At 36.6% G+C, this 10,392-nt stretch overlaps 1 protein-coding gene across 1 annotated transcript; it reads left to right on the forward strand.

Moving 5' to 3' along the window:
- The first annotated feature begins 374 nt into the window (after positions 1 to 374).
- On the forward strand, positions 375 to 8,521 carry hspd1 (heat shock 60 protein 1). Its single transcript, XM_084420261.1, has 11 exons — positions 375 to 527; positions 2,320 to 2,495; positions 2,966 to 3,301; positions 3,739 to 3,834; positions 3,930 to 4,023; positions 4,114 to 4,282; positions 5,687 to 5,786; positions 5,947 to 6,192; positions 6,282 to 6,456; positions 6,554 to 6,732; positions 7,145 to 8,521. The coding sequence occupies exons 2-11, from the start codon at positions 2,322 to 2,324 to the stop codon at positions 7,304 to 7,306; spliced, it is 1,731 nt and encodes a 576-aa protein (XP_084276387.1). The 5' UTR covers positions 375 to 527; positions 2,320 to 2,321; the 3' UTR covers positions 7,307 to 8,521.
- Positions 8,522 to 10,392: the final 1,871 nt, after the last annotated feature.

Below are 10,392 nucleotides of genomic sequence, written 5' to 3' on the forward strand. Positions count from 1 at the left end.
GAATGGTAAAAGTGGCAAATCATAAAATAAATAATAAAAACACTGATAATTATATAATACAAAATACAAATATATTATAAAACTATTAACAAATCCATAGACATTTGAAAAACGCAATAAAATCGGTGGTTGCACAACCCTGACCTCTGACGTCTTTTTTTCTCCAATAGAATCAGCGAAATTTCTCGAACTTGAAACCCAGGAACGAGCATAATAACAATTTAATGGCCAATTTTTGTATATTTTGTTTATATTTTCCCTTAGTATCAATAAAATGTGTTCAGTGGCATTGAGGCAAAAAGCAAATGAAAGGACGTATGTGTTTAAAGAGAATAATCAAGTATTTAATGAGAGTATTGTGTTATTCAGATGTCGGGGCGGCGGGGAGGTTACCCGGATGAAGAACACATGTTCGCTAAAGTGTGTGTAACTGCAGCAAATCTGAAGCGGCTCTTCAGCTTAGATCATTCAGTCTGCTGTACTGACGGTCACGAGCATCCCTTCATTCACCTACAGACCACTCTGCAGTAAGTCATTTAGAGAATTATCCATCTCTCTAAAAGCGTATCAACATACTATATTGCATAACGCTTTTAACCGGCCTGGTAATATAAAGATGAAGTTATTGAGATCAAACAGGCAGATACGTAACACCATCATGTAATGCTAATAACTGTAACTGACTGTAAGTGTCAGTTTGTTTCTTGGATTTGAAAGTAACATCGTGCATGTTTATTGACTAGTTAGCTGTCATTTAGTCATATTTTAGTACATTTATACGTTATTGCAGATGCTGCTTATCAGAATTAGACTAACAAACGTGTTTCGCACAGCATATGCACAGCTTAACCATTATACTGCATTGGTGTTATATCTGCTGCCTTGACTAACGTTACTGTTTTATAAGCAAAAGAAGTAAAGCGCAGTCTTAAGTGAAATATAGTGATGATGATTATAGCTCGCATGCTAACTATAGCAAGTTCTATGAAACTGAGGCCTAAGCATATTATATATGTATGGGATAATTAATCGGTGTCAGGGCTACAATGTGTAGTTTTAATAAAACAAAAGGAATACCCCGGTAATTAACGTGAACTCATGGAGATGAAAGGAATCATTTCCGTCTCTGTCGTGACGCGGGGTGATTTTGACCTTGTGACGGACGCCCTGAACACACGTGGGGTTGATTACTACTAGGGACTCTGCGTCTACACGTTTACGTGAACACACATTTCAGTTTAGTTTAAACAACTTTTAGCCCTGCGTTTTAAAACCCTTTTTCCTCCTTTTATTTATTTTATTTATTTTATTTTTATTATCTGTTTTTTATTATTTTTTTCGAAACATTATCCATGAGAACCATGAAATTGTGATTATCTCCTCGCATTTACTATATCAATATTAAAACATTTTACGGAATGTTTTGATGTTAAGGACATTAAGTTTAAAGAGAGTAGGTTAACGAATGAATGAATGAATCAGGCAGTGTAATCCATTCAAGGACCAGAGGGGGCAAAGTCTAATTTTTGGAATCTGGGGTGGTTAGCATGTGACCTCGACAATAGACTTATTTTTGTATGTGGTTTAAAAAAAACAAAGTATTTTCTTAGAAATTAATGCCATGTATTAAAATGTCTTTACTGCCGTACAGATATCGCTAAAATTCCTATGACAAATCACATTAGTCTGTGTGACTAGGCTATGCAAATCAAAAAAGAAACTTGAGTGGCGTGCTGTCTGTGGCTATTTGCCAATCAGAAACGGCTGTCTGCTACCCTCAACCAATACCGTGAGTTTTGGGCGGGGCTACCTGGTTTGTTAAATGAATGGTTCAACCAGGGGGCTGAGAGAGGCAAACTTCCAAAGGTGACTAACAAAGACAAAACAACTAAAAATCCACATTTCATATTTTTAATTTATTTTTTTGTATTTGAAGAACCAGTATTTCTAGGGTGTTGGATAACCTGGATACGCGAGGAAGCCTCATTCTGAAAGTGTGATTTCTAGACTTTTAAATGTAAATGTAACACAATCTTGCGGGTATTTTTATAAAGAATTGCCAAGGTCTTGTGGGCATTTTTAAAGAATATTCATTTATTTTAGTTCTGCCAAGCTCTAAAATATTTTGAATCAATTGTGAATAAAAATATTTTATCCGGAAAAGGGGACAATGGGGGCCATTATGAAGTTGATAATCACTAGTCTTCTGAGGACAATTAACTTTTTTTACTAAATCTTTAATGGTGTAGAAATCACTTACAATTATTATATATATTTTTTAAAATATTGAATGTTATGCTTCTGCTCTCTTTCTCTTAGAAATGCTGCGTTTACCCAGTGTAATGAAACAGATGAGGCCAGTGTGCAGGGCGCTGGCCCCACACCTGACTCGTGCGTATGCCAAGGACGTCAAGTTTGGGGCAGATGCCCGGGCCCTCATGCTTCAGGGCGTTGACCTTTTGGCTGATGCCGTGGCTGTCACCATGGGACCAAAGGTATGCTTAGTTTGACAAGTTTCTAGAGGAACAGTAGATATGTTATTGCTCTTAAAGGAATAGTTCACCCAAAAATGAAAATTGTCATTAATTCCTCACCCTCATGTCGTTCCATAGCCGCAAGACTTTCGTTCATCTTCGGAACACAAATGAAGATCTTTTTGATGAAATCTGAGAGCTTTCTGTCGCTCCATAGACAGCTACGCAACTGAAACTTTGACGCTTCAAAATAAAGAGATCAGTAGTTGTAGTTGCGTAGCTGTCTTTTGGAGGGATAGAAAGCTCTCAGATTTCATCCAAAAAGATCTTCATTTGTGTTCCGAAGATGAACGAAATTCTTTCGGCTTTGGAACGACATGAGGATGAGGAATCGATGAAAGAATTAAACATTTTGGGTGAACTAACCCTTTAAAGCCAAGTTTGTAATCATTAATGGAAGAAACACAACTAGATTGGCCTCTTTCCCCCAGGGTCGCACCGTTATCATTGAGCAGAGCTGGGGAAGCCCCAAAGTCACCAAAGATGGCGTCACGGTTGCTAAAAGTATCGAGCTGAAAGATAGGTATAAGAACATCGGGGCCAGGCTGGTACAGGACGTGGCCAACAACACTAATGAGGAGGCTGGTGACGGCACTACAACCGCCACAGTACTGGCACGTGCTATTGCCAAGGAGGGATTTGACACCATCAGCAAAGGCGCAAACCCTGTGGAGATCCGTAGAGGAGTCATGATGGCAGTGGAAGAAATCATCAATGAACTCAAGAAACTCTCCAAGCCAGTCACAACACCTGAGGAAATTGCTCAGGTAAAAAGTGGTCTTAAATTCGACATGAAATAGAAGTTGCTTTTCTTCCCTATTGTAATGTATGTCCAAGTGAATAGTGAAACAACTTCTCGAACAAGAAAAAAATGAGGTCGGGACTTCAGGGAATTGATTGGGTTGTTGTGGTTTGCTATTGCTGTGATCTCATGTGACAAGTTGTCCTACCCTTGTGTAGGTGAACGCATCATCAGAAAAGAGATGTAGTTGCACGAGGGTGGGGGAAGTTATTTTGATTAAAGCACATTCATTATTTTTTTAAATGTGCGTGAAAACATTTATAATAAATATGGCATTTTAAAATAAAATAAGAATGGTCAGTTCAGATTTCATGGTGACCTTAACCTTAAATACTAAATGTGGTCAGTTTTTTTTGGCCTTTTTCTGTAAATTTTATTTCCGTCAATCTTTCTTTGACACAGGTGGCCACTATTTCTGCCAATGGAGACATTGAAGTTGGTAAAATCATCTCCAATGCCATGAAGAAAGTTGGACGCAAGGGTGTCATTACAGTGAAGGTAGGCTGCTACAGTGAAAGTAGTATTTAGTACAGCTGGAATTATGGTTTGGTCCTTAAAATATCTCAGACTCTAACTGTTATTATTGTTTAAAGGATGGTAAAACCTTACATGACGAGCTTGAGATCATTGAGGGCATGAAGTTTGATCGTGGCTACATTTCTCCCTACTTCATCAACACCGCTAAAGGTGCGTATTTGGTATTGGAAGGTTGTGTGTGTGTGTGTGTGTGCCACTAATAAGGCTGGAATGACAACAGCGTTTATTCTCTGCTTCCAGGCCAGAAGTGTGAGTTCCAGGATGCTTACGTGCTTCTGAGTGAGAAGAAGATCTCCAGCGTACAGAGCATTGTACCGGCTCTGGAAATTGCCAACCAGCATCGCAAGCCTCTGGTCATCGTGGCTGAAGATGTGGATGGAGAAGCACTCAGCACTCTGGTCCTCAACAGGTTTGTTTCTCAAACATAAATAACATCAAGTCCACAAGAAATGTGTGAAATGGATAAATATGAAAGAGAACTAGGTTTTATTAAGCCTGAACTTCCAAAAAAGTCCATTTACTGACTGATTTTGACTGCCATCCCTCACAAATAAACAATACCACGTTAATTGTAATTAATACAATTGTAGTTAATTGTTTTTCATAAAAATACTATTATTGTACAGTTAGTTGTTTAATGAATTATGGAATCTCCTTTAAACAGCTTTCAGAATTTTTGACATAATAAACTAGTGCGAAGTGCCCGTGCAAAATCAGTTTTTGTGTATTTTTAGTAATTGTTGGTTCGGTGTGTTTGAGTGCTCATTGTTACAATTACACAGCAAAAGTTCAGTGACATTTTTTTATTTGTGCATGGTAGACAGCAAATACTGATACTGACATAATGACATAAATATGGAAAATTGAACTACACGATTGAGGGAGCAGGCTACACAGTGAACTCAGAGAAAATGCTACGCTTGAGCAAACAGTTTGTGAATAGGCTACTACAAATGATGCCTGTGAAAGAGACTGTGAATGCATTGAATAGGATATGTTTAGTTGGTGAATAGCATAGGCTACTATTACACAGTAGCGATTACGTTAAGCGCACCAGAATAAAATATAATATTTAGAAATAAACAAGTGTAGCTGACTTACAGTTTCAGTTAACATCCACAAATGAATAAGCGCGACGATTGAGGGAGCAGGCTACACAGTGAACTCCGAGAAAACGCTACGTTTGCGCAAACAGTTTGTGAATAGGCTACTTCAAATGATGGCCGTAAATAAAATATAATATTCAGAAGTAAACAGTGTAGATGACTTGATGTTTAGCTGACAGAGTGTTTGTCAGAATGTTTATTTTTAAACCACAACCTTCTAAGTACTTCTTTTACCCCGATATATTTACCGATATCTTTTGCATTTCTAATCTAAACAACGTCAAACTTGGCACTGCACTTACTCAAACAAAAGTCAGTGACTGATTTTGATTGTCATCCCTAACAAAAGTTGTTGTTGTTGAATAAATATGAAATCTTCTAAATGTTTTCCAAATGGTTTTGAAATCATTAAATGTATTAACAATTTTTTTTTAATAGATGACAGAATTATTAATGAAATACTATTACTGATTTTATAAAATATTTATTTATATATTTTTAATGATTTTGACTAATACTAGTGAACATTTCCATACATGCATGCATACATACAAACATACATGCATGCAAAAATGTAACTACTGTAGTAATAGTATTTTGGTAGAAACCTATTTTATTTTTTGTAAGGGATGGTCATTTTGATGTTTATGAATAGCCTATTATTTAAAGGTTCTGGGTTAAAGGTCAATGCTAAATCTCACCAACAGGTTGAAGGTTGGACTTCAGGTCGTGGCAGTCAAGGCTCCAGGATTCGGGGATAACAGGAAGAACCAGCTGCAGGATATGGCAGTTTCCACTGGAGGCACGGTATGTACCCGTCTTGTCTTCGTCTGTATTCAGGTTTTTAAATTAACTCATTTAAAATGTCTCACTTATGTGATGCATCAACATATTGAAATGTGACGTGTATTATATCATGAGGTATTTTCCATTGCCCAATCTTTTAACACCCCTGAACTGTTTTTAGGTGTTTGGTGATGAAGCTATGGGTCTGGCCCTTGAGGATATCCAGTTACATGACTTTGGCAAGGTCGGAGAGGTCATCGTGACAAAGGATGACACGATGCTCCTCAAAGGCCGCGGTGATCCATCAGCCATTGAGAAGCGTGCGAATGAGATTGCTGAACAGCTGGAGAGCACAAGCAGTGACTACGAGAAGGAGAAACTCAACGAGCGTCTGGCCAAGCTCTCTGATGGAGTAGCTGTGATTAAGGTATGAAAGCAGGAAGCTTGTAGCTTAGTGTAATGCATTTATCTGCCATCATCCTGATTTAAAAAAAAAATCACTATTCTCTTTGTTAGGTTGGTGGAACAAGTGACATTGAAGTAAATGAGAAGAAAGACCGTGTCACTGATGCGCTGAATGCCACTCGAGCTGCTGTGGAAGAGGGAATCGTTCCTGGAGGAGGATGCGCCCTGCTCCGCTGCATCCCAGCCCTGGAGAACATCAAGCCAGCCAATTCTGATCAGAAGATTGGTAAGGACGAGATCTCATCCTCAGTCCAGAGCCTAAAAGAAATAACCCTGTGTTAACTTCTTAAAACTGAGTTTTTTGTTTTTGCTTGCTCTTCCAGGTATCGACATTATTCGCAGAGCTCTTCGTATTCCTGCAATGACCATTGCCAAGAATGCAGGAGTTGAAGGCTCTCTGGTGGTGGAAAAGATCTTGCAGGGCTCTTCAGAGATTGGATATGATGCTATGCTTGGAGAATATGTCAATATGGTCGAAAGAGGCATTATCGACCCCACAAAGGTGTGTGTGTGTGTGGTTCACAAACATAGATGTCACTGATTTAAACCGATAACTTCTATCAAAGTGGCTTTTAAATAAAGTCTTTTTGAAATAAAAAATGTGACAAAAGTCTTCAATGTCACTTTTTTTTTTTTTATGAATCCTTGCTCTGAATGTATTCATTAAAATAATAATCACACTGACACTACATTTTTATATATTTGATTGTGATGCCCAATACATTTTAATGTATTGCCTAAATTCATTTGTAGCATTTAAACTCATTATTTTTAATTAAGACAAAATGGCATTGAATTTTAATATTTGCCATTTACCAGTTATTGGCTATAACATGAAAATAATTATTGGCTTATTAGTATCTGCCAGAATTGTAATGCTCTTTTATTAAAATGAAATTTGTCTCCCCCTGCAGGTTGTGAGGACGGCATTGCTAGACGCCGCAGGTGTTGCGTCTCTGCTGGCGACTGCTGAAGCCGTTGTCACCGAGCTACCGAAGGAGAAAGAGGACATGCCAGCTGGAGGAATGGGAGGCATGGGAGGAATGGGAGGCATGGGTGGAATGGGTGGATTCTAAACCGATTTGCACTGACTTTAGTGGAAGGGTTGTGGGCAGGGGACATGATTTGCCCCTCCCTTTCAACTTGGAAAAACCTGCCGAAACTGAGTGCTAATGGTCTGAACATGGAGCAAAAGAAATGGACGTTACAGTCTCCCATCCTTCCACCACTGTCCGATCTTATCTCTTTACTCATGGCTGAAGACATCACCCTACTTCTTTAAAGACAAGTTCCCGATCATGTGACCAAGGATAATGAGTCTGTTCGCCTTTGTTCTGTAACATTGTGGTCATTAATAATGTCTAATGGGAAAGTGCATTTAACAAATTGCATATTGTCATGCTGTTGTACCATGTGATATATAGCTGGTTCTGAATGACTATCTGTAGGGGCTTAAAAAGCCAGACATTATGGTTGAAGTCATGAGCAAGAAAGTAGTTGAAACTTTGATCAGTTGTATCTTTAAAATAAATTCCACTTCATTTAACAGTTAAAAAAAAATTTTTTTGTACATGGTTCATTGTTTCACATAAAAATAAACCCCTCATTTGAGGATAACTCTGACAAAGCATGTACTTGTTTTGCCTTTCAGTTACAGTTTTTCCCACTGAATGGAAATACTTGGATATCAACTTTTTTTTTTTCTGGTTTAATATCTAAAAGTGATATTCACCCAAAAATGAAAACTGTCATTTATTCTCCCTCATGTTGTTCCAAACCTGTATGTTATTTTGTTTTCTTCTTCTGTGAAACAAAGTTGACACTTTGAATATCAATGGGCTAAAAAAAAAAAACATTTATATATGTATATATATATATATCAATTTAAAAAAATTATGACAGAATATTATTTGTGGGTGAACTAATCTTTTAAAATCTGAGCGTTAAACATCTTTTGGTCAAGACTAGAGTTTGTGAGGAAGGTTAAGTGGAGGGATGGGTGAACTTGTTGCACATCAGTTTAAAAACAGTCATACAAGCGTATGCCCGACAATATACTGAATACAATTAGTGTGAATTCATTTTAAAGATCTAACTCTTCGGTAGTCTAGTGGTACAGAATCGTGTTTGAAAAACTGCTGTTCATTAAGAGATTTTTTTTGTTTGTTAGTTTTTTTTTTTTTTAAGCTATATTCTCTATGAATGTGCAACAATCATCCAACAATGTTTTGTACAATATAGTCATTAATTCTGTATTTTTTATTTAATAAAATTCAGTGTTCACAAAGAAACGAATTTTGTCCCGTCAATGTCCTAGCCAATCAGTGGCTTCCTTCTCTGGAAGATAATCCTTTTAAAATAGTGATGAATTTAGCCTGCATCTGAAATTGCATACTTCCCTAATATGTAGTAGGCCACTATGTAGTAGGACACTTTAATATCCCATGACTCCATGGGAGAGGATTTATGAATGGCAGTGAAGTGACGCAACTGATCCTGGTAGGTCACATGATAATTACAACATGACGAATGTAGTATGTCCAGATTATATTCATACTTTACACATTCACCATTCAAAATGTACTTGAGAGTATGCGATTTCTGCTCAGCCTTATTGTAGTGATGGCGTGATAAGGACTGATGACTCGAGACATTTTCCCTCGGTTTCACAGACAAGGCTTAAGCCTAGTCCCAGACTAAAATGTATGTTTGAGCTCTTTTAACTGAAATTAAATATCTTTAATATGTCAGTGCCATCGTTTTGTCTCAAGATTCACGCCAGTAATGTTTTTTTCTAAGTCACGTTCATAAATGTCTTAATTGAACTAAGGCCTAATCCTGGCTTAATCGAACCCCTGTCTGTGAAACCAGGCCTCTAGGTCAATGAAGTCATCGTAAAACACCACTCAAAACTCAAGATCATCCAATGAAGAATTGATTGGAATGTGAAAGGGCAATCCATAGTAGACTACACTCCTCAAAACACCAGCAGCCTTAGTGACATCAGCTGAAAATGAAAATCGTGAAGTTGTTTTGATGATTACAAAGACAAACATTTGTTTCCTTTGTAATATGCACTGATGCAACTAGGAACATATCAAGAAATCGCTTCATTCTGATTTCATGTCGAGTCTTGACTTGTTGACAGTAATGTGAATAATACAACACCTTAATAAGTCCTAAGTAGTTGTTTACATGAAAATGATGCTGTTTTGACATCCAACCATCACTATAGCGGCCATATTTGATTTCTATTTATGATACATTTTGTGCAATTTGTTTTTGTCCTTTTGGAGCTTGACAGCACATTTATTTAATGTTGTGTCTAAAAGAGCTGCATGAAGATCTCCAATTTTTTAAGTGAGCTAATCCAGATCAGATTCATATACACTTCCTTTCAAAAGTTTTGTAAGATTTTCTTTTTTAAAATAAATTAAAACTTTTTTTTCAGTAAGGATGCTTCAAATTGATTAAAAGTGTTAAGCCATTAAAACGTTACAAAAGATATTTATTTCTTTTGAACTTATTTATCAAAGCATCCTAAAAAAAAAACAATATATATATATATAAAAAAATAATAATAATAAAAATTGTTTCTTGAGCACCAATTCAGCATTTTAGACTGAGATCTAAAGGTAATGATTACTTGGTAATGATACTGAAAATTCAGCCAGGAATAAATTACATTTTTAAATAAGTTATTTTAAATTGTAATAATACTTTCAAACATTCTGTTTTTATTGTATTTTTGATCGAATAAATGCAGCCTTGGTAAACCTCATGAGTCATAACTTTATCTGAATGTAGATTAATGATCTCTAATGTAACATAGTTTTGATAACTTTCAGAGATCAGTTGACTAATAATAGTTTTGTGATTGTGTTCCTGTACTTTGCAAAAAAAACTTTGTGTCCTTCTTACAGTGTAATTGTCTAATTAAGTACTGAGTGATATTAATTTATAACATATACTTGCTATATTGTTAAGGTTAGGATTTAGGGTTTGAATTGGGGTTAATTGCATGTAATTGCTGTTATTACTAGTTAACATGTCTGTAACAAGGAGTGTAAAATGAAGTGTTACCAAAACTTCTCTCAGGATGATAAATGACTGCTTCAATGATCCAAAGGCTCCGAATAACATAATACTATCATACTAATAC

This window comes from Rutilus rutilus (genome assembly GCF_951802725.1).
Source record: "Rutilus rutilus genome assembly, chromosome: 10".
NCBI classification, from domain to species: Eukaryota; Metazoa; Chordata; class Actinopteri; order Cypriniformes; family Leuciscidae; genus Rutilus; species Rutilus rutilus.

Coding starts and splice junctions, on each gene's coding strand:
- hspd1 (XM_084420261.1), top strand. CDS start 2,322: ATGCTGCGTTTACCCAGTGTAATGAAACAGATGAGGCCAGTGTGCAGG. Junction 2,496..2,965: donor CTGTCACCATGGGACCAAAG/GTATGCTTAGTT, acceptor TCTTTCCCCCAG/GGTCGCACCGTTATCATTGA. Junction 6,733..7,144: donor GCATTATCGACCCCACAAAG/GTGTGTGTGTGT, acceptor CTCCCCCTGCAG/GTTGTGAGGACGGCATTGCT.